This window comes from Glycine soja, chromosome 11, assembly GCF_004193775.1.
Source record: "Glycine soja cultivar W05 chromosome 11, ASM419377v2, whole genome shotgun sequence".
Taxonomy (NCBI): domain Eukaryota; kingdom Viridiplantae; phylum Streptophyta; class Magnoliopsida; order Fabales; family Fabaceae; genus Glycine; species Glycine soja.
Genome location: NC_041012.1, coordinates 42334100 through 42358350, shown reverse-complemented (window position 1 = coordinate 42358350; position 24251 = coordinate 42334100). Strand labels below are relative to the sequence as shown.

General features: G+C 32.6%; 4 protein-coding genes across 7 annotated transcripts; 2 read left to right on the top strand and 2 right to left on the bottom strand.

Annotated features, from left to right (window-relative positions):
- Positions 1–1939: 1939 nt before the first annotated feature.
- On the bottom strand, positions 1940–8913 carry LOC114376273 (glyoxysomal processing protease, glyoxysomal-like). Of its 3 annotated transcripts, none has more exons than XM_028334299.1 (13): positions 8789–8913; positions 8657–8703; positions 8374–8557; positions 7881–7991; positions 7249–7398; positions 6016–6108; positions 5756–5859; positions 5404–5489; positions 5227–5321; positions 4401–5142; positions 3226–3430; positions 2709–2800; positions 1940–2469 (listed from the first exon to the last, which is right to left on the bottom strand). In XM_028334299.1, exons 1-13 carry the CDS (start codon positions 8888–8890, stop codon positions 2222–2224), a joined length of 2259 nt encoding a protein of 752 aa, XP_028190100.1. In that variant the 5' UTR covers positions 8891–8913; the 3' UTR covers positions 1940–2221. The 3 variants fall into 3 exon arrangements, with proteins under 3 accessions (XP_028190100.1, XP_028190101.1, XP_028190102.1); XM_028334300.1 differs by having other exon boundaries at positions 8374–8548; XM_028334301.1 differs by having other exon boundaries at positions 8374–8525.
- Positions 8914–12335: 3422 nt separating this feature from the next.
- On the top strand, positions 12336–13378 carry LOC114375867. Its single transcript, XM_028333733.1, has 2 exons — positions 12336–12677; positions 12749–13378. Exons 1-2 carry the CDS (start codon positions 12631–12633, stop codon positions 13146–13148), a joined length of 447 nt encoding a protein of 148 aa, XP_028189534.1. The 5' UTR covers positions 12336–12630; the 3' UTR covers positions 13149–13378.
- A 1894-nt stretch (positions 13379–15272) lies between these two features.
- On the bottom strand, positions 15273–16477 carry LOC114377097 (dormancy-associated protein 1-like). Of its 2 annotated transcripts, none has more exons than XM_028335492.1 (3): positions 16261–16477; positions 15949–16168; positions 15273–15630 (listed from the first exon to the last, which is right to left on the bottom strand). In XM_028335492.1, the coding sequence occupies exons 1-3, from the start codon at positions 16355–16357 to the stop codon at positions 15594–15596; spliced, it is 354 nt and encodes a 117-aa protein (XP_028191293.1). In that variant the 5' UTR covers positions 16358–16477; the 3' UTR covers positions 15273–15593. The 2 variants fall into 2 exon arrangements, with proteins under 2 accessions (XP_028191293.1, XP_028191294.1); XM_028335493.1 differs by having other exon boundaries at positions 15280–15630; positions 15949–16187; positions 16261–16414.
- Positions 16478–18855: 2378 nt separating this feature from the next.
- LOC114374450 lies at positions 18856–20315 on the top strand. The gene has a single exon (XM_028332087.1). The coding sequence runs from the start codon at positions 19508–19510 to the stop codon at positions 20066–20068; it is 561 nt and encodes a 186-aa protein (XP_028187888.1). The 5' UTR covers positions 18856–19507; the 3' UTR covers positions 20069–20315.
- The last annotated feature ends 3936 nt before the right edge of the window (positions 20316–24251 follow it).

Sequence of the window (24251 nt, the reverse complement as noted above, 5' to 3'; positions counted from 1 at the left end):
TCAAGTGGTTCAGAATTTGAATCTCGATTGATCCTTGAATATAAAATAAATCGTGTTAGAAGAAGAATATCTATCTTGAGTAATTCATAATTTTTGATAAAAATTAATCACTACTGTTTTTTTACTAAATGCAAACTTATTGAGTCCCAACAAGAAATGAGACTTAATTTTATAAAACTGTTTTGATTAAAATTGAGTTTAAAATAAAATAATTTATATTTTAAACCTTTATCTTAAAAATAATTTTATCATAAAATTTAAGTATAAAATTTGTAACAGAAGATAAAAACTGTTTATTCTTTAACCAAACACACTTCTAACCAATAGTTAATCAGTTCAAATATATTACATGCATGATTCTCCCGTGCAAGGTCTCAAATTTAAGTTATGCATGAAATAAATAACAAAAAAATTCCTACGAGATAGTTTCAACAAAAATTCCTCTTATATATAGAAAATACATATTGTTGTCTTAAAAAATGCTTTAAAAAAAAAACAAAAATTGTTACACCTTAAACACGTTTGGGTACATAATTGCCTCTCCCAATCATGTTGTTAGTGGTGAATTTTGATTTTACAAAAACAAGTATTGCGTAATCAGAGTGATTTCTTAACAAAACTGCATACATAACCAAGATACAAATCAGAACTAAGGAGCACAGTTGAAATTTTAGATTTAGAAAAAAAATCATTAGTTAAGATGAATCATCAAATATATAACGATTTAAAACCAATTGTTTTCCCTTGTAATAGCAACCATTGAATCCCATATGCTCCAGAATCATACGATATAAAACTAAAAATGTCTTCCTGGCCTTACTAGAATAATTAATTTATAGGAATGTCAATGCCTAATAATATGATAAACATGAATTGTGTAACTCAATTGGAATATGTGAATGTTATAAACGTGTTGATACGATGTTTAATTTTTACGAATAAAAAAAATAAAATAACCACGAATCAGCCGCCTAACAACCTCTGGCATGCATTTTTATTTCCTCAACAATTTTTAAGGGAAACGACTGATGCGACATACCATTATCATCTACATTTTTTTTTGCTGGTATCCATTGTCATTTTACATACATAGAGCATGACAAGAACAGTAAAAGCACTTTAAAAAGTAAGATGGTTGATATCAAATTAAATTTGGAAAGTTGAAGTAACTCTTGACAAAATTGCTCTGATCAACAACTCTTTTGTATATATCAAATTTCAATAATCCAATTGCTAAATTAAAAATTGTTTTAGAGTGTGTTTGGATGGAGGAATTTAAAATTATAAGAAATTTTAAATTCTAAGAATTTCAAATACTTCAATTGAAATTCTTTTATTTTCAAAATTGTGTTTGGATAAAAAAAAAGTTAAAATTATGAGGGTGAAAAAAAATGAATGAAAAAAAAGAAAAGATATGATTGGTGTGCTAATTATACGTGTTCCTCTATGTTTTCAGGTCTAATCAATGTTTCACGGTATTTTTTGAAGAAGACGCTAAGAAGAGAATTTCAATTTCTCACCTTTTAGAAGGAAATTAAAATTTCAGATTTTTAGTTGTTTAAAATTCTGTTTTAAAATTCCGAAATTTTAAATTATTCACAAAAAAACATCCAAACAATAAATTCTAGATTACAGAAATTCAAATTCTCCGATAAATTACTTTCGTTAAAAATTCTGTATCCAAACATACTCTTAAGTAAATCAGATATACAAAAGTTTATAAATTTTAAAACTATTTGATATTTTACTAAATATAATCAACTTAACAAATAATATTTTTTTAAATAAAAGTAAATGTCGAATATTAAATTACCTAAATATAAAGTTTAGTTTATCTAAAATTTGATGTGCACCATCGTTGAGATAATATCAAAATATTTTAATGGTTGGATTATTGAATATATATATATATATATATATACACAAAAGTTGAACAAAGTAACTCTATCAAGAGTTTCTCCTATAATTACTTAATCTCAACCAAAGTACAAAACAAAAGTAACTGTCTTATGTAAAATCAGTTTTAAACTTTAATTAAGTACTAGTATAATCGTTTAGAGATTCTAGAAAATTTATTTCCTTGATTTTCTTTGGCTAACAATCTAGGGCAGAAGATTTCAGTCCAAAGATTTTAATCAACGGAAGTGTAGTCATTGACAAGTTGTATGTTGGCAAAGCTTTGCCATGGTCATTTAGGTAAACTTTGTCACTTCATCAGAGATCATAACTTACTAGCAATAACTTCCTTAGAAATCACTCCACTCTTTCCAGCATTGAAAATGTCCTTTCTTTCAGCAATAAACTTAGCAAACCGAGAACCCTTCTCTTTACTTTTATTGTCTGTAACCGACTGAGGTGGATCATGCATAGGATGGGGATTAGGATATGATGGCCGCATCAATGCCCATACAGATGAAAGGTATTCGTTCGGTTCGTCTAGAATCCGTAGAAGTGATAAATCCTCCATGGCTGCAGCGGAAAAAGCCACATCATCAGATGTCAACATACCATGGGTACAAAGTAGAAAAATAATTTGTATATTTGCCTCCTATTATAACCAGTTTTCCTAGATTTCTGATTTCTAATGTTACTAATTATTGTCATTTAGTGTTGTGTTCCTTTTGGTACTTGTTAGACAAGGAGAGGTGAGATGGGAACACCATGGATAATATTCATTTTGGGACTAAACAATTGGTTAAAAAGCAAACCTTTTGAGAAGTTGACGATGGGTGCCAAAGCAGCAGATGGAATGCTAAAATTAAGTTGAGGTATTATTGCTCCTCCACTATGCCTTGCATTGCTGTGTCAAAAACATCTAATTAATGATGGAAATTTAATCTACAACCATTCAGGAACAATCAATAAAGAAAATTAAAATCACAAAAGCTTATATTACACAGATAAACAATTGGACCAGACAGAGCAGGCTGAGCTCCTATGAGTAAATTAGGATCAAGAAAAGACAGCATCATGCTGCACAGACAGAAAGTCTCAAAGCTAAAGAATTTCATCCAAAAAGATCATTATTGTCTTCAAAACATGAATTCAGTAAAAAAGGCAAGGCAAATTTTGAATTGAAGATTATAGGCTGTCTCGGAACAATATCTGCTGGCAATCTAACACACAAGGAAATCAAATCAAACAATAGACCACCTACTTATATTCTTATTTCAAAACAGGAATAGGATAAGGTGGTAACATTATATTTCAAGTTGGTGGCATTACCTTGTAACCAGGCCAATCATGTGACCATCTGAATTGATAATAGCACCACCACTAGCACCAGGATGAATAGCAGCTGTTGTTTCAAGCATTGCTGGGAAGTGCTCATGGTTGTGGAGATGTTCTGGCTGAACGGACAGATAAGATTGAGGAGTCTTTGCCTCAACCACTTTTGCTACCACACCAGAGCAAACAGATGGGAAGAATCCTAAAGAAAATAGATAACTTCCAAGGTTAGACAAAGAAATAGAAAGAAAACCCACAGCAATTAAATTGGTTCTTTATAAAATCGGATACAACTCATCAGACTGATCACCCCAACAACAAATTATCATATATAGAAACATATGTCATAGCCAAAAGAATTCAAGAACATCATGGAATGTATCCCATTTCATAGAAATATCATTTGCATTGATGCATAAGATCCTTGATGGTTTTAAAAACAAGCTTGTTTCACTTTGTTTTGAAAGGTAAGAATAATACATACAACAATAGAATAAAAAAAGCAAAAGCCTAAAGATTAAAATACTCAAGTATTTTTGTCTAGTTTTGATTGTGGGGTTGATCATAATGTTTAGGGCACTATGACTTCAGTTAACTATATACTTTTAATCCTTGTCTAGGGTTGTACTTAAACTTATATTTTAAACTATCATCTAAGCATTATTGAGGGGTTTATAATATAATAGTAGGAACTAGGAAATCTCAATCCTTATGATTTCATCACCCAATATTCTTTAGACAAGTTTGTCAAGGACGAGCAATCCAAACAATTCCAAAAATGGTTTTTTGAAGCATTCTTCGGCTGATATGCTAAATGATGTATAAGAGGGAACCGGCAGCATTAGAAGAGCATAGAATTTTATGCTGACAAATCCTAAACACATCCAGAAAAAGTATTCGTGCAACCAGATAAGCCATTCACATAAGCAATCGTTCATTTTTGGCACAACTCTGTTGCTGAGGAAGACTCTTTGTTGTAGTTCCCAATAAATATAGTTGGAACTGCTGAAGCAGGAATTCCAAACACAAAATCAAATAAACATGAGGAATAATAAAAATTTTATTGGAAGTTCAGCATGGCAGATATGTGATTATGAGCAACATTACCCTTCACTTTATAGCAGGACATCTAACCAGAAAGAAACTGATCAACTGGATCAGCAAGGACATACCGTGCTTTGGGCCAAATAATCCATGGCCAATGACAAATGCCTGTGATCCTGTGGATGGCCTAGAAAAATTCATTGTTATAGGCAAAAGATCATCTGGAACAGATTCAAGCTGCAGTAAGGCAACATCCCATGGTCCTTTACAAACATACACTACTTTTGCATCACACCAAACCCAAGATTTGATATGATCAAGACGTACACGTATGTTTCTATGGTTGTCATAAGTTGGACTCGACTTATATCCCCCCTGCTCATTCGCAGCGAAAGGATAAAGAATTGGCATCTTCAACGGTGAAGTTTGACTAACTTGATTGCTCTCAACTCTGTTAACAACATATGCAGTTCCCTCCAACATGGAAGAAATCTTTTCTGAATTAGTTCCATATCCTCCTCCATTTACATGTTCTTTCCCGAATCTCCATGGTTCCAACAGATGAGCATTTGTAAGTATGAGACCTTGACTATTTAGTAAAACACCAGATGCCCATACTCCATCACCAATAGTAACAAGACAGACAGAAGTCATTGCCTTCTCAATTGGTAATGGTGACGAGCTACCAAAATATAAATGCTCGTGTTTATTCCTAGAGCAAACATCTAATTTGTCAGTGTCAGAAAAAGGTACACTTCCTGCAGCATAAAGGTTGCCCTCCTGATTACATAAACCTTTCTGTGTGTTCTGAGGCCTCTTGTGCAGCAAGCCACTAGAAGCAGTCACAATGGCATCCCATGGAATCACCAGCTGTAACCAAATACTAGCGTTTTGCATGATGTGTTAAATTGGAGGATTAGATAATGTTGACCAAGGAGAATGCAATCATGGTACCTGGATTTCCGCTCCATACGCCTTCTGTCTGAATGGTCTGATCAGGACACCAATAAGACATGCATGCTCACTGAAAACTGGACTGCCTTCCATTCCTGGTAGATAGAGTGTCAAAATAGAGCCAGAACCACTTCCATAAATGACCAATGGATTATGCAACAGAGAAATGGCTCACACCAGGAAGACAGCGTATGTCAGCCATCAGCAACGATCCATCAGATGAATGAGGAGGATAGCAGTTTGCAATGCATCCTACAGAGATGCTGATTCAAGCAAGCAACCATATCAAAGAACTGAATGACATAAAATTTGTCAAACATTGCAATCCAATTCACTGCACTGACTGCAGTTATAGAGACAAAATAACTGCTTGTACAACTCAACACATAGGTGATCCCAACAGCTCATGGAAATAGTTTGACATAAAGTGACAAAGAACAAGTGAGAAGAGTTTGACAATTTTTGAAGTAACTGCCAGATTTTGTTATTGTATTTTTTTTCTTTTATCCAAACAATATAATAATAATACCTGTTAAAAAAGTGCATAGGTGACAGGACTCCAAAAGGAGATCCAACTGCCAGAAGAAAATCACCTCTTTTATTCATGGCAGATACTTTACTATCCAGCAAGTCCTAATAAAACCACCAACCAGTTATTTTCACTAGTCTTGATGGGCCAACAAAGAATACCAATAGAAAAATCATTTCGCATGTAATTATCATGTTACAATAACGGTTTGTAAAAGGAATCCAAGTAGAGAAAATAAGATAAATAAAAACAAAAAATACCCTGAAAGATAAAGAAACACTAAGAATTGCCATTCGAGTAAGTGATTTGTACACAAGACTTGCACTGCCAGATCCTCCCGCAGCCAATCTTTCCTGAAATTTCATTAAGATTTATCATTCTTCATCTGAAAATATTAAGTTTCCTTTTACACATCATGATCATGGAGATGTTATTCCAAAGGCAGTTTACACCATCAAGAAGAATGATACTTTAATAAGTAGAAGAACACAAGAGTATAGAAACCAATTTTAAGATGAGGTGCAAATCCATTAACAAATGAACAATATGATATTTTGCAGTTGAACCAATAAATTTGATTACAAAAATATACAAACATAATAACAATTAAGGTTTTTCGAGAAACAACTTTCCCAAAAGCGTGAATCATTAGGTAAAGACCCATGAATAGTAGCTTTATAAATAGCATGCCCCCTGACCCCTCACAGAAACTCCCTTTGCACTTGAAGCATGAACAACGCATAGGCCCACTTTGCCTTGTGCTCTCAATTCAACTTTTAGTTAGAAGAATGAAGCTAACAAGGATCACTCTCTACTAGACTACTAGGTCTTAAAAGGTATGATACCATGTTGAGAAAAACAGATAGAGAGAAAAGAGGAGCTTAAGCTAAAAATGTGAATTTCAAGTTTCAACTAGATGTATCCCATAACACAATATTTAATTAATAAATATCATAAATACAAGGTACAATTTTCCTTCTATTTACATAATACAATGAACCAAGACATTTACATAATAATATACATTTTTGACAAAGGTGAATCCTAAATATCAGTGAATCTAATACAGAGATTATGAGTATTAACATTCAACCAAAAACATAATATGAATAACAAAAAATATTTATCAAGGCATAACTTTCTAAACTTTAAAAAACTTTTTCCATTATGTAATATCAGGTACATGGATGTTCCATCATAAATTATGTATATACATAAATTATTGACCTCTAAATTCTTCTTAGTGTTTTTCCTTATAGTTTTTCTGTCTCCCTCTTTCTCTAGCAATTGGGCTTCAATTCAACTGATTAACTCTGTTTACTGAGGCTTTTACAGGTCTTCTCCACACATCCAAATCACAAAAGGCAAGTTTCTGCCATCATACTTCCTATTTCATTACTCAACAGGGATATCTCTTCACGTACAAGTACAAATTTATAAACTAAACTAATTCATAGCAACAGGAGAAAGCACATTCATGAAGAACAACTAACCCGAGGATGAGTTTGAAAAAAATCTTTGGAAGGTTGAGAATCATTATTGTAAGATGCCAAAGACCAACCAACCTCCCATTCATGCTCTGGCAAGCCCAAAGACGCTTCAATAAGTGACTGGAGACAATTCGATGAAGCAGGAATATCAACCTGCATGATGCAGAAATATTATTAGCATTGAACCAACACATAATGGTTGAATAAAGTATATAAAGAAAGGGAAAAACAATCCTGGCATGTTAAGAAACCAATGTTACAAATTATAAATAAACCATCATACAGAAGTCAAACCACATGAACCCTAATATTAATTTTTTGTCCAAAAACAGATGATGCTATGAACCAAAAGTTCACCATCAACTTTTAAAGAAAATGAACAGATGTGTCAAAAACCTATGAAATCAAGAGAAAAATCAATATACAATCCAGATATAATGTCAGGAATTAAGATGACATCAGACTAACCTAGTCATATACATTAACGAGTCTCAACCTCTAAACTCATGTCATTCACAATGATAAGTATATTATAAAACTGAACCAGTCAATTAAAATTATAGTGTCAGGTGCACCACATCATTAACTGTTTAAATGACAGCATAATAAGGATCTAAAAGGTTCAAAATGCCTACTAATGACAAAAGCTGTGCCAAAAGCCAACAAGGAGTTCCCCGATTGGATTTTTCATTGGTTTCCTCGGTCATAACATCAATCTGAACACCGGCAATCAAGTCTGGCCTACCCTGAAAAGCACATGTTACACAATTTAAAATGCACACGCAGAAAACAAGTTTACTAAATATAAAACAAAGAAAGCTAGCCACTATCCAACTTTACCAATTACGAAGTGCATGCTTAGATAAATTTTTACATAAACACCTCTAAGAGAAGAAAATAAGAAACAAAAATGAAATAAGTTTCTCCATAAGCTAAAACTAGCTTATGCATAAGTTAAAAACCGTTTTTAAGAAAAGCTAATATGAGAGAACTTCTACAAATAAGCTTATGCATAAGCTAATTTTAGCTTATATAAAAGTTCATTTCATTTTTTCTTCTTATTTTCTTCTTCTAGAAGTGCTAATAGAGAAGTTTATCCAAACAGGTCCTAAATCTAGCAGCACCAACCTGAGGAATATTGTCTCTCTGTTGAGGTGACAGAAAAGGCTCAACAACTGAAGCAACCGTTACAACCAATACCCTATCCTCACAGTTATCACCATTAAGACGCGTAGCTACTTGAGAATCACAAAGAGTATCAGGTACAAGTACCCCCGAAGCTGAAAGGGTTGTTTCACCAGAACTACACATACTCAGAAGGAGAAAACCAAAACCCACCGCCATAAGTGCATAAAAAAACCAAACTTTGAGAAACGAAAAACAAAATAAGATTAAGGGTGGGGTTAGAAACCGGTATTGATGAAAAGCGTGATTTCTCATCTTCAACCCTTTTGGGTCCTGAAAAGTTAATTGCAAGCTGAGTGAGCGATGATAAATGATAATAGAGTATGAGGCGTTTGAGAAGAGAGAAAGAGAAACTCACAGGGCCACGAACTCTGACCATAACTGCGAAATTCCGAGCAAAATTAACGGCATCCGACAGAACCATTTTTCCTGGTTGGGACCTGGGAGGAATTTGGGACATCCAGTGACTATGATCAAGTTGAAGTTATAAGTTATTATTTTTTACGCTAAATTATAATTTTATTGTTTCTAGATTTTTAAATTTATGATTTGGGTCTTTGGACTTTTAATTATAATATTTGATTTTTTTAATTTTATAAATTCATCAGGATAAATTATTAATTAATAATTGTAATTATTAGATATATTAAATTAATTATAAATTAAATAAAAATTATTAATTATTATAAAATTTTAATAAAAGACTATTAACTTTATGCAACAGTGAGATTGAAAGGGGTGATTAAGGAAAGGAGGAACAACACCATATTTTGAAGAATTAAAATTATTAATAATTTTTATTATTTTTTAATAATTAATTATTTTAATTAATTTATAATTAATTTAATAACTTAATTAATTAAAATTAGTTGTTCATAATCTATTACGAAAACTAAAATTACCGATTTATAAAACTAAAGAGATTAAATTTTACAATTAAAATCCAAGAAGACTGAAATGATAAATTTAAAGGAAGCATGAATGCTCTTAGAGACCAATAACTTTTGCTTTTCTTGTATCAGAGTAAAAAGTTAATTTGATTGTATAAGCCTATTTGGTAGTTAATTTAAGAGCTAATTATATTTTCCATTATTTGTTAACAGCTATCCACATACTATTTTTACTCCGTCATGTGTTGTATTATAGTAATTTGAGTGAATAAGAATAATCTTTCACTATTTTTTTTCTCTAATTCTTTGAAATTTTTTCACAATAATAAATTTTTGATGTCATTCTTAAAAGATTATCATAGGAATACAACTCATTTGTAATGATGATCTAACGAACATAGGATCCAATCTTTGTGACTGATATTGAGACACTTCAATTGGTTTAAGAAGCGCAACTTGAGAAGAATTGTCACTTGTCTTTCAATTATGGTGAATGTTGTTAATGGACCACATTATAATAATTCACAAAACACCTTGCAATCACAATCTACTACCTAAAATCATGGTGGAATTCAATTCCCTAGTCCTTGAGGATGAAATTGTTGAGGTCACAATCACGGTTGCATTCGCAATCACAATCTTACTTCCTCGGTTTCCTTCTTTCAATAGTGGGTCTGTCTTGAACTTTTTGATCTGTCACGTGACTCACATAGACTTTGAGACCTTTTATGTATTTAATTAGATCATGTCTTGTATATAGGCTTTCAAGCTAGGCTAGGCCTTTGTGCAAGTTAGGCTTTGGCCTTAATAAATTATTTTTAACAGATAACAAGTCAGGCTTAGGCTTAATGATAGTGATGCGAGCCAGGCTTAGGTCCACCAAAGCCTAGCCTGACCTGACCTATTTTTACCCCTAACTACAACCTAGAGCTTCCACCACCAAATTCTATTTGCATATATTTTGTGATGCAGATTGGGAAAGTGATTTAGTTGATCACAAATCAACTTTTGATTTTGTGTTTTCTTTGGATTGACTTTGGCCTATGCCATTGTAGAGATCATATGAATTTAATCTTTGTTGATGGAACTTGGTATTTCATAGGACACTTTGTTGCTTTACTATGTCGACCTTTGTCAATGCAAAGATCAAATGGACTTAATAATCTTTGTTCAGGAACTTGAATTTTCATGACACTTTATTGCTTTACTATGTCAACCTTGGTGCTATTGTTCTATCTCATATGACACTTTATTGTTTTTTTGAAACAATATAAAAAATGATTTTTTACATCAATTGGTTCACTTCTTGCATCAGTTGTTTAACATTACATTGATTATTTAACAACTGATATAAGAAGCCTAACATGACATAACATAAACTTTCAATTAATTTACACCTAATTTAATTAATCTTGTTAAATATGTGAATTATTTATATTATCATTTTAAAATTATATTTTTCTTATCTCTCTATTCACTCAATTGTTTCTTATTAATGTTTAGAGAAAAAAAATAATTAAGGAATAATATGTAAAATAAAAATAATTAATGCATCTAAAAATTAGAAAATGATCTTATAAAGAGAGATAAAAAAATTTATAAAAAAAATCTTAGAAACCAAAAAAGTAATTTTTTACCCCGATGATTTTTCCTTTCTTAAAACAAAAACATTTTTCCTCAAAGTAAATTATAAAATATCCAAAACAGTCTCCACTCAAATTTGATGGACAACTAAAGAAAATCATATCAAAGTAATTTTTTTGTTTAATTACTCATTTGGTCCCTATAATTTTATCATTTGTACCTTTTAGTCCTTATAGTTTTAAAGTAATTTTTTTAGTATTTGTAATTTACATTTTAATTCTCTTTTAGTTCCTGTAGTTTGAAAGTAATATTTTTAGTCCTTATAATTTTCATTTTAATTCTCTTTTATCTCTATAATTTGAAAGTGATCTTTTTAATCTTTTTACTTTATATTTTAATTTTCTTTTAGTCCTTACCATTAAAATATAAGTAATATTATCAATTACAATTAACTACAAAAATATTGATAAATAATCTGTAATTAATTTATCGCAAGATAATTTATAATAAAAAATAGTTGATAATTTATAACTTATTTGTAACTAATTATTTTTATAAAAAAATTTGTGGTAAGGACTAAAAAGTAATTAAAATAAAAATTATAGGGACTAAAATATCATTTTCAAACTATAGAAACTAAAAGACAATTAAAATACAAACTATAAGAACTAAAAAAACTATTTTTAAACTATAAGGACTAAAAAAATCACTTTCAAACTATAACGATTAAAAAATACGAATCTAAAATAATAAGAATTAAATAAATAATTTAATCTTTTTTTACCTGCTCATTAAAAGTATCATATACATGCATTATATAAACAATATGTTTTTTTTTTCTCTTTTTAGTTTTTTTTTATCTTTGATTCATCACTAGAGATTAAACCCAACTGTATAAGAGTTTGTCTTCTCTGTATTAAAATCAAATATAATTTTATATAATAATTATTTATCTACTTGTATAAATAAATAATTATATATACTGACATATTCTAATTTAGACATTAATTTTATATATTATTTGATGTAAAATCCATAAGAATTGAATATAATACCAAAAAATTTATAATACTCACACACTTTATTTAACTAATTAAATTACCTTTCCTTGATAAAACAAATTACACTATTAACTAATTTAAAATAATTTTTAAGTAATTACTACAAAAATTAACAAATTTTGATTGTAGAATATCCTATAATTAAATGATAATGTAAAAAAATGTATTTATTTTAATTAAATTCTTAAATTTAATCTCATTTTAAAATTTATTTTTATCATAAATTTTGGTATGACAAGACGTGAAGATGCACAATTTTTTTTTAAATGAAGGGAAGATGCACAATACTTATATAAACCATTAAATAATTTATAGCATTAAACACTGTACAAGTTTGTTGTAAAGAAGCCGAGCTCATTATGATGGCCATATCTATCAGTTGTGTGCTATTAAGGCTCATCGATTTTTTTTCTTCACTAGCAATACTCCATTGAGTGCCACACCGCTCCTATTCATTAATCCATTGACATTTCATTTTCAATGCATTAATTCATCTAACAAATTCTCTCTATGCGCAATAAAACTCAAAGCCACATTGAGGCTCAGCTCATGCACTCTCTTCTCTTTTTATCTAGAATCACATATATAATTGATAAAGGGCATGCCCTTATTTCTCCTTAAGAATGAGACCAAAATGAAGAAAGACATCAGAAGTTGCTGCTACAATGAAGGGTCAACCTCCACTCACAACAAGCAAAATAATACTTGCAAGGTAAGCTCACTAGCACTGCAGGATCTCATGCTGCAATTTGAGTTAGAAGCTAAGCTTAGTGATGATTTCAGTGGAATAATGATGAACGACTCGAACATTTTGAGGTCTACAAGGAAAGCATTGAATCAGTATCCGAGGTTGTCACTTGATGGTGGTAGAGATGCTATGAACCGGTCAAGTTTTGGCAACATACAAGGAAGAAGATCAGTTTGCTGTGATAGAAGACTAAAGGGAGGGTTAATAGAAGAGAATAATGATTTAGGATCCAAGTTAAGGTTTGGTGAGGGTATGTCTTTGCCACATACTTTGGCAGGGGAGAGTGTGGTGTGGTGTAAACCAGGGGTTGTGGCCAGGTTAATGGGCCTAGAGGCTATACCATTGCCAGTGAGTAGCATAAGATCTGATAACAAGGAGAAGATCCTTTCTGTTTTTAGGATGCAAAACCCAAGGAGGAGATTTAGAGAGGCATGAATTTTGTGACATTTCTAGCAATGTTGAGTTATACTTAAATTAGAAGAAGCAATGCTGATATATTGTAGCTAGTTGAGGAAAAGTTTAATTGCACTGGGGGATAGTGTGTTCTAGCATTCTACTATTTTATTTGATACTGTTTCAATGATGCTTCACAAAATCACAAGTCATAGGACTAATGGTGACAAAATTTGATACCATTTTAATGATTTTCTGTTTTCAATTTATTCCTTTCACTTTTATTTGCTACTTTTGCAGTAGATAGTAGATACAGAGTCGAATCTTGATTTAAATTGATATGATTGTTATGGTATTTTGTTCCCTGGTTCGTAATTGTTTGGCAGGATTGTACATATTAACACGAAAGCAAACAATTCTTAGAGGATGGACGCGTTGAAGAATAATATAAGACTATTGAAATTCCTTTTTTTTTTTTTATAATGAAACAATTGAAATTTCTTAAAATCATGTTTTTAAATCAAATAATTGCATATAAATTTTTTAACGTACCAACATTAAGTTAGTACAAGTAAAATTGGTCTCAAATTTCTTAAATCAAAATAAAAATCCGTTGTAGATGAATTACTAATAAAATTGATAAACACTTTACGTCATAACATAGTTATCTTAAAAAATGTTTGCCTTAAATTAGAGATTTCCTTAAATATTTCATCAACATGTTGAATAATTAAGTTTGTAAATTCAAAAATAAAAACTCAATACCTGAAAAAATTAAAAATTCAAATTCAAACGCATCAGTCAAATTCAACCTGAATATCCTCTAACTTGAACTAATGCATTTCACCGCACAATGATATTAATATTGCTAAATCAATCTTGGAAAACAAGTTAGCCTTTCTCTTAAAGAACTTAAACAGTGTTTTCTTTTTTGAGTAGTAGAACAAGAAAGCATTTTCAACTGAATAGGACGTTAATAATATCTTGAGGGTGTCCATAGAAATTCATCTAGAAAGTTCTGTATAGGCTCAATCAGCAAGCAATTCACTCAATTAAAAATATGGCATCAAGAGAACGGTTTGAATCTCCTCGAATGACATTTCTGTCCATAAAATTTCATTAGTTATAAACAAGAAATACATTTTAATTAGTAGAAAAAGATTATATCAGATTTTGATGGTGGAAGTTTTTAATAAAAGATCAAGTAAAAAAAAATATCATACTTAAGACTTAAGAGGATTTATTATCGAATTTAAATCCATACCGTGGAAAATATGACCCAAATAGTGTAATCTATAGATAAATAACGCGTCAAGATTTTCTAAAATGATCATTATTTCAATATTTGTAAAAAATAAAAATAAAAATTCAACCACCAGTGTTTCTATTAGACGTTTGTCTCCAAAGTCTAGGATAAGCTTGCTTGGTAGGCCCTTCCCTTTGGTTTGGATAAGAAAAAGGAAGACAAAGAGGAGAACAAAATACAGAAAATAACTTTTTTTATTTAATTAAAAATGAAAGATGCATTTTTAAAAAACAAAATTTATTTTTTCTATTTAATTTAAATTTGGAATTTTCTCTCTTAAGAAAGGATAAGCTTCTGCCAAAGGCTGGTCCAAAATACAAATCAATACGCAAAAGCTGACAATGAAAGGATATCGAATTTATTTTATTTTTCCTAAAAGTTAAATATCAAAACAGAAAAGTCAAGGTTTGGCGAAATTATCAACGGGCTGATCTTAAATTTTTGATACTATTCAAACTACGGATAAGTTAACTCTATCTCCATTACATCATTTATTTACTTATAAAACGAGAAGGTTAGTGAATCCAAAAAACATCAATTATTAGTATTAAATACTACAAGTACTTATATATGGATGATTAGGACAGCCACCAATTTTGTCCGATGTAAACATTACAAAGTGAATTATTACGAGAAGACAGAGCGAATCTGTAAAGATCGATGACACTTATCTCACTGATTAAAATATTCTATGGTGTTTAGCCAAAACAAATCCCACGGCAAAATCTAAAATTTAATCATTTTTTTTTTTTTTTGTACAGAAAAATATCGTAACTTTCAACATATCATCATAACTTTGAACATATGTAATTATATTTTAGTTGAGTTGAAGTTGCATAAATACAGATGGCACTGACTAGTTACAGATTTAGAAAATATAATATTTATTTATTTTAATATATATTAATCATTTAACAGAGGGAGAAAAAGATTAACCAATTGCCAAAGTTGAAGGCAGATCTGGCTTAACAAAACATAGCATACTGATGCTAATTACGGTAATTATTTAGCATTTTACATTCACTTGCTCAAAATCAAACACGCTAGTAATATATATTTGAGTCAGCAACAGAGCAATTAATTTCCGACGCATAATGGTAGTAGTAGATTCAAACGTGGCAGGTGCTTAACGAAAAACGACAATATTTACATGCAACCCACGGTTTTCTTAGCTTATCCTTTCAGCGGTGCCTGCTTCTGGTCTCCCCACTGTACAGCCTGCAATCACATACAACTCGCTTCATTATACCGCAATATACATACATATCAACCGTCGATTTCTCACAAGATCTAACGGCTCACATCACCCCAATCCTATTATACATATTTTTTACAACTTAGCAGACAAAAATCACCCCTTGTAATTTCTTTTAATAAAAACAAAAAATATGAATCAACTTGTTATTATGTATGCATGCAAAGTTGTTGATGAGTTATGGCCAAAAGAACGTAGCAACGCCAACAAATCAAAGGTTGCCAAAAATGAATTCATAATTTGTAAAGTTTTTTTATTAAAAGAAGAAACAATAATATTACCAGTCGTAGACAGTGGGAGTGTTGGGAAGTGGTTTGTCAAACATCTGAGCACCGATGGTCTTTGTGGCGGAGTTGCTCCCAGGATGGAAGACGCTCCTCCAAACGTTGTCAGCTTTACGCGCGGATCCCGGTGTCGTTGGAGTCGTGGGAGTCATCGGGGTTGTCGGTGTCGACGGCATCGACAACGTCTTCTGCAGCTTGCTACTGTCTCCTTCATCAACTATATCAACAATCAAACACTAATCAATTAATTACAAATAGTTTTCCCTAGCTCTCTCTTATTATAGTGTTATATATAAAAAGGATACGTACTAGTTTTGAGGGTGGTGAGTTTTCTGAGCTTGCCAAGGCCACGCTCAGGTTGAGGGCCAGCAACAACGTCATCCCAGAGCTTCTCTAGCAGAACCATCTTGGAAGCAAGTCTTTAATCGATGGATGAAAAGAAAAAGTGAGTAATGAGGTTGTGCAGGTTCTATTTATAGAAGGGTGATCGTTAGTAAAAGTGGGATGGAGTGTTTTGCTGCTTCCAAGTGTAACTTTATTTTTGTTACGGTGTGGTGATGGGGAGTGGATATAGCAACAAAATGAGGTGGAAAGAGTGAGTTGGATAAGGATGAAGACCTGGTAAATGTGGGGCCCGCGATATAATATCTTTACCTTTGGTTAGTAGGTGGGTAGTGTGGGTTCCTTCACAAGTGTACAGATGAAGAAATTATAATTAGTATGTTTCCTTTGTCCTATTCTTCATGCATTGTAATGGGATAAGGACTTCAATTCATCGCGGACCCCATGCCTTGTTGCTTGCTATGTTTTCTTTTATGCAATGGTCTCTCCATGAATCCTTCGAAGGAACCATCTAGATTTGGAGACAATGATAGTAATTCATAATTGTATGCATAATTATTTGATCATTTTTAAAAAATTAACTAAAAATAATTATTTGAATTTCTTTGCAAAATTTTGTAAATGCTTGACTATATATATTTATATAGTTAGATGTTACAGATGGCTATAAATAACATTTTTAAAATAAAAAAGTTTATAAATAAATTTATTTATTCTTTTTACCTATATAAGTAATATACATCAAGTTTAGTTTTGAGATTTTAGAATTTTTCGTCTCTTTCAATATTTTTCTCCACTCTTCTCCTCCACCTCTTGTTCAGTCATTTTCATCTTTGTTTAGTTTTCACTTGATGTAGTAAAAGTGGGTCGAACCAATTTAAACTCACTCCATAAAATACATGATTTCAACTTTAAATTTTGATCAACAATTAAATATGGGTCTATTTAGTGAGCTTGGACAACAAAAAATCATGCTAAATGGGATTGGGCTTCATTTTGGTTTGGGCTTGGGTTGAACCAATGACTCACATTAAGCTTGTGATCGGGACGAATTGAACGTCATTGGTGAAATGTGGAGCCAAATCTGATCATGATTCGATTAGGGCTTAGTCTGAGGAAAAACAAATACAATTTCGGCTTTCATCAACTTGATCCTCAAATTTATAAGCCTGGATTGAATCATCGTTTTTTTTTTTTGCATGACCTATTATGACTTGCAATTTGAGCTCGCAAAAGACTCCCTCAAACTAGCTTATAAAATGTTAGATTTCAACTTTAATTTTTAACACGAATAACATTCGGACCTTTTTAGCACAATTTGGGCTTAGCTAAAAAAAAAAGTGCAAATGAAACTTTCACGAATTGGACCTTTCACGCTCAGTCTTCTTCAATCTTTAAGCATCTTCTCTTCTCTGACATCAGTGGTTATGGTAATCTTGCACTTCAAAATGGATTTGAAATGAAATTTCTTTATTTTTTAATCATATTATTAATGTAAAATATTTATCAATTTTATTGATAACTTTAAAATGACAGTGATAAATGTGATCTCAACCACAACTTAGGTAGGGTTGATGAAATAGAGAAATGTTTCACATGTGATGTGAGATAGAAAAGTATCACTCAATAAATTTCCTTCATAAAAAATATCGCACTAAAAAATTTTCATGGTTACACGTTTTATACGCTTAAATAAAGCCTCTAATCCGATTAAATTGAGTTGGTTTACACACTTCAAAATGACAACCAGACAAATGAATCCAAACAAATATTTCTTTCGTCTGTTTTTTTTTTTTGAGCAATACATCGATACCAACCCTTTTTTTTAGCCAGTTCCAACACCAATGGAATTTTTTCCTTCATTTTTTTGGGTATTATTTTCATTTTATTTAAAAATATTTCAACATCAACTCAACCATACTATATACTACAGGATTGGTTTAGAAATTTCAAAACTCAGACCAACTCACCCCAAGAATGGATTTAATGTACTGAAGAGCACAGTAATCTTGGCATCAACCATCACTCATACATTACAAAATTTAATCTATAACCTTAATCTATTGGGCCACATAAAGTCATATACTATATTTTAGTCGGATAGTGTAGAAACAAATTGAAGGTTGATTCACCTTTGGACTTTCAAGTCCACATATTATAAATTGTAAATAAGCAGAAAAATCACGTACATCATTATGAGAAAATCCAAAAATATTCATTATAATTTTCCTTTTCCCATTAGTTCTTAATATTATCATACTTCAATACTAGCGATTTAATATTCCTCATTGTACCTTTTACCAGTCAACCTCTAAAAAAATGCATAGTTATTTCTATTCGGTGATTAAAATCCCAAGGCATAATTGTTAAACTTGGATTCCTTCTCAAACCAAGGAAGGGTCGCAGTTACACTCGTACCTCTTCAAGAAAGCAAGTATATACTTATTACAAAATTAAAATTAACATGACACTTCAATGACTACTTGGGCTAGTATCCAACAGCCGTCGCACGTCGGTAATGTAGCTACATGTTGATGTAAAAACCAGAATAGAAAACGACAAGGAAACGTATTAACTGTGATGATTTCACTGCAAAGAAATAATAACAAATCATCTGTCCACTCTTAATCTACCAACACTTGCCATCCTCGTAGGATCAGCCACTTGAGCAAGCTATATAGACGGTGTGTCACATAAGCTTTGAGATTTGACAATGACCTTCAGAAAGAAAATATATTTACACTCTACCTTCGTAATATCCACCCATACGCAGACTCCTCAATGAATATACTGGCCAAACGGAAGATGTGACAAATACTCTGACTAAAGATGACAAACTCCATACCCAAACTCAGTTCAATAGGCTACTCAAACTTGGAGGCCGAAAAGTTAATAACATGTTGGCAGCAAAGAGAGTTGATAAATGATAATGTACTAGTCATGTCCCCTATGTAACTTGATCTTTGTTCACCAATTATTATTTATCATTTTTTCTTGATCCAACATGTTAATTTCTCAAGAAATGCCTCCAAAATTAAATATGCATATTGGTTTGCCTCCACCACAAAGCGGACAACAAAAAGAAAAATATAAAACCAGAACAACTTCGACTCGGCAGAACACATTCCAACTGAATTGAAGTGGTCCCAGTGTCTAGCGAGTTTCTGCATATATATAAGTTTTCAACCCACATAACCATTTTGGTTTTAAATCAATGGACGGAAACAAGCTCACCTCACATGTGGCGGATGATAGCATTTCGTATTCATTGGACTCGCTCTCTTTTAGTGGCCTTGTTTGTATTCAAGACCACCAACCAAAGCTCCCTTCTCCTAACCGGGCTAAACACTACCAGGTAAGCAAGCATGACCCAGAATTTGAATTTACTAGCACTAAAGCAAACTTGAATTCTGCTGTCAATCCAATCAAGATCACTCCTGCTGACCAACTAATTTCCAATGGTCGGCTTCAACCACAAGCACTGGCCATCCAAACAAATCAGTCTCTGCTCACAAATCTACCCAGTTCCTCAAGCTCATTACTAGCAACCCGTAGCAGCAGTAAGATGCCAAGTGGTAGAACAGACAGCAAAATGAAATATCACGAACAACTTAACAAAGCAAGCAAACATACAAACAAGAAAAGCACGGTGACAAGGACAGGGTTTGGCCAGAAAATGAAGTCTTTTCTATCACCATGCCGTGAATGCCAAACCATTAAGCAAGGTGCTGTTAAAGCACAAACTGTTCCAGGAGAAAATCTCAAAATTTACTGACATAAGGTTTATTTTCTGTGATTCTCTCACGCAAGACCAGAAAATGTAATCAGGAATCTAGATTTATGCAGTTAAATAGTTGCTTAAAAGAATACAAATGGCATGCTTCATTTCAATGTCAGTTACTACTGCAGTAATGGCACCAAATGATCAACATTACAAACCTGTACACTAAGGATAATTTCTATCATTGTTGTTTTATTTGGTTGGTTAAGGCTATAAAAGATACTATGTGCTTGTTTGATCATTTGTTATACAGCTTGCCATTGACTTTCTATTTTGCCAGCTCAAGATCTTAATATGTTCAAATACAAATTTAAGATGCATATGTTACCTAGAGGTCCAAGTATCTAACATGTTGGGCATTACTAAGAAAAGCTCCAGCACTTGTGCATTTCGAGCCTCTAAAGAAAGAATATCTCTTCACCTTTTTGTCTTTCCTGGTCTGGATGAAGATTTCTTGAAAATATGTTGACCCCAACCCAAGGCATCTAATATCCACCTTCCCACTTCCTAGTTAAGGTGCGTGGATGTACCTTGGATATTAACCACTGATGATAGTGATATGTAAATTATCAAGCATAAATGGTGCATAATCAACAGCTACTAAAGCCTGGTGCATTGATGCACATTTCTTGAAGGTTGCATTTCATGTTGACTAATAAAACTCAGAAATCAGAATGGTAACTGATTGCCACTTGGAGTGGATAATATGAATATGTGCCAAGAAAGCGATTGTTTGTTTTATGTAAAATGTAAAAAATGAATACAGGAAACAGAAGCTTAAAGACTCAGAAGTAAATGTGGCACAAGATAAACAGTATTACAGTAATGAACAACAGAAACTTTATCGGTGATTTGGTAAAAGTGCCCAACAACAATGTAGATATCGACGTGTGCACACAGCTATAAATTCTACTTGATAAAGTTCAAATTTAACTTTTACCAGTATCTCATATAACAGTTATAATTTTATCATACATTGAATCCTATAAACTATGGAGTGTGTCTGGGTTTAACTATATTTAGAGATTATAATTTGTTTCCATAAAAAACAATTTATAATCATGTTTTCTCTTGTTTGGTATTATTGGTGAAAAATCTTATTATAATCTATTACAAAGGAAAAAAAAAATCAAATAATCAAGATTGTAGAGATTATGATTAAAAACTAACACATTATTTTCTAACTAAGTTTTGTTTTCCCATTTTATCCTCAACAATTGATCAATCACACACAAAATCAACTACTACAAATAACTTAATACGCTTTTTTATAAAGTTACTATATAAACTAATTTTGGACAATTCATACGACATAGATTTACCTTTAAATCACTCTTCACATAACATATCCAAAATAAAACTTATTTCACATAATCAATTATATCTATTTATAATCAACTATTGAACTAATCTCTAAAAGTAATACGATAAAAACACACAATGACACAAAAATGCAGAAAGTGAATGGATAAGGGGCTGTTTGGTTTGTTGAAAATCAGAATTAATATTCTGATTTTATTAATATTCTGAATATCACAATCTTGCCACTGCTACTGCAGATATTTTGTGGATCCAGAATTTTCTTTAAGAACTTGCAGTGCCTCATCTCACCCTTGCTATCTACTGTGATAATTTCAATGGTGTCAACCTTGCTCATAATCTCATTCTTCATGCACAAAGCAAGCACATGGAACTTGATTTGTCTTTTGTCAAGGAAAAGTTCTAGCTAAGCAATTGGTTGTGCGACACATTCTTAGCCTCAATCAGTGGCAGATCTTCTGACCAAGCCTCTCTCTCCTACTTGTTTTCTTCTCTTGAGGACCAAGCTCAATGTGTCTAAGCCACCTGCAGTTTCGAGGGGGGAGGGTAAGAGAATACTCTTCTTGAGTATCTCTCTATTGTTCTATTGTTTTCCTCTTTATGTACTTTATTGTATTGCCTTCCTTTGTATCTATCCTTGACAGTTAAACTATCACTGTAAAACAGTTATAACTATCTATTCTTGAGTAAACTCACTGACGCAAACAATCCTATGAATTTTTTTGGGGTGGACAATCAACGTGCTAACTCACACAGGATATTGCTAGTTGTTTGGATTGCAAGTTTCAACAGCTGAAGACCTTTATTCCTCTCTGTAGTCTGCTCTAAATGTTGTTGTTGCCGTCACCTGACACATTGCCATCATCGTCACGAAACCTTGTCAACAGACACATCCTGTATCTTGCAAAGGTGCTTGGCTGAACTATCGAGGCACTTGCAGTGTTTAGATTTCATAAATCTTAGCTTGTAGTGCTCTTTGACTAACATGTGTTCAGAAATTGGTTATATTATTTGTCGCTTGGTGTTGTTTGGTACGTGTTGGCCTGTTTAGGTGTTTTTTGTTTGTGCCTATTATTTTTTCTCCTTAGTTATTTGTGACCTATTATAAGTTATTAGTTATTGTTCTTATCTATTCATAAAAAATAGTTATTGTTCTTATCTGTGCTATTTTTTTATGTATGTGCCTGTATATTAATTTTTCATTTTAAGAAAGATCTTATGATCTTCCCCTTTCAATCCTCGAATGATTCTCGAGTTTGACAACATTAGTTATAATTGACTCTCAGTCCAGGTAGTATAAATAGGGTTGTAAGTCGGTGAGTGTTATATCTTATACACTTATAAACTTCAATACAATTTTTGTTTACTTAAACTCTGTAAATATAATATCCTAACATGTTGAGGAAGAGTGTTGTAGAAAGTACATGTATGACATGTTTAATTAGTTTTCAACACATGTAACAACTAGAAATAGAGAGAATGAGAGAGAGAGAAACTAAAATTTGTGGAACTGTGAGATCTAATTTCATTCCCAAACAGTTTCAGTTACCTGTAGCTTTTATAGAGATCTATGCGACTTGCAGAGCAAGTTTCTAAGAATTGCAGAGAAAGTTTCTAAGAGTTAGCTGCCAGCTGTCACTTGACAACTGGACTACTAACTTCCATACTCTAATCTCACTTAACCGAGTACAATACTCACATACCCCCCCCCCCCCCTCCACAAACTTAAGGTGGGTGAGCTTGAGAGAGCTCAAACACCTTTAGTTTGTTCCTAATAAACTGAAATCTGGTAGGAGAGAGGGGATTTGTGAGAAGGTCCGCCCACTGGTCCAGAGCTGGTATGTGAACCACAGAGAGTTTGTTGCTCAGAACTTTTTCTCTTACAAAGAAGAGATCAATCTCCATATGTTTGGTTCTTGCATGAAGAACGGGATTATGTGCTAGTGCCACAGCACTTTGTTTATCAAAGAGAATGAGAGGCTTGGAAGTAGGAACACCAAGTTCTTGAAGTAAGCTCTGAAGCCACATGATGTCAACTGAAATTTGAGTTAAGCTTCTGTACTCTGCTTCTGTGCTAGAGCAGGCTACCACTTACTGTTTTCTGGACCACCAGGAGATCAGATTTGGGTCCAAGAAAATAGCTGCACCAGATGTGGATCTTCGGTCATCGGGGTCAGCAGCCCAGTCAGCATCATAGTAAGCATGCAGACTTAAGGGCTGATGAAGAGAGGCTAGTAGAAATCTGAGACCAAAGTGTAGAGTACCCTTCAAATATCGGAGGATTCTTTTTACTGCAGTCCAGTGGGACTCCAAGGGTCTGGACATGAACTGACAGACTTTGTTCACAGCAAAGCTGATTTCGGGTCTGGTGATAGTGGCATATTGAAGAGCCCCAACTACTGACCTGTACAGAGTGGGATCTTGGAGGAGATCATTTCCAGCTCTGGAGAGCTTCAAGGTAGTCACCATTGGAAAAGAGATTGATTTGGCTTCAGCCATGTCAGTCTTGTGCAGAAGGTCTCTAATGTATTTACTCTGAGTGAGTAAAAGAGAACCAGAAGAAGTGTGATGAACTTCTACCAAGAAAGTAATTGACCAAGCTGTTTCAGAGCAAAGGTGGAATTTAGATGACCAACCAGAGTCTGTATAAGAGAATTGGAGCTTCCAGTAATGATGATATCATCAACATAGACCAAAAGGTAAACAACATTTTTGTCCTTTTTGTAGATGAAGAGAGAAGGGTCACATTGGCTGGTGTGAAACCCAAACTGCAGTAAGGTACTTTGGAGTCTTTCAAACCACTGTCTAGGGGATTGTTTGAGCCCATAGAGAGCCTTGTCCAGTCTGCAGACAAGTG

Excerpts from the sequence above, each read along its gene's own strand:
- LOC114376273 (XM_028334299.1), bottom strand. The coding sequence starts at position 8,890 with ATGTCCCAAATTCCTCCCAGGTCCCAACCAGGAAAAATGGTTCTGTCG. Across the intron at positions 5,322-5,403 it reads TGACATACGCTGTCTTCCTG|GAATGGAAGGCAGTCCAGTT; the intron begins GTGTGAGCCATT and ends TCTATCTACCAG. Across the intron at positions 3,431-4,400 it reads ATTATTTGGCCCAAAGCACG|GATTCTTCCCATCTGTTTGC; the intron begins GTATGTCCTTGC and ends TATTTTCTTTAG.
- LOC114375867 (XM_028333733.1), top strand. The coding sequence starts at position 12,631 with ATGAAGGGTCAACCTCCACTCACAACAAGCAAAATAATACTTGCAAG. Across the intron at positions 12,678-12,748 it reads AGCAAAATAATACTTGCAAG|TGGAATAATGATGAACGACT; the intron begins GTAAGCTCACTA and ends TGATGATTTCAG.
- LOC114377097 (XM_028335492.1), bottom strand. The coding sequence starts at position 16,357 with ATGGTTCTGCTAGAGAAGCTCTGGGATGACGTTGTTGCTGGCCCTCAA. Across the intron at positions 16,169-16,260 it reads ACTCACCACCCTCAAAACTA|TTGATGAAGGAGACAGTAGC; the intron begins GTACGTATCCTT and ends TTGTTGATATAG. Across the intron at positions 15,631-15,948 it reads ACTCCCACTGTCTACGACTG|GCTGTACAGTGGGGAGACCA; the intron begins GTAATATTATTG and ends ATGTGATTGCAG.
- LOC114374450 (XM_028332087.1), top strand. The coding sequence starts at position 19,508 with ATGGACGGAAACAAGCTCACCTCACATGTGGCGGATGATAGCATTTCG.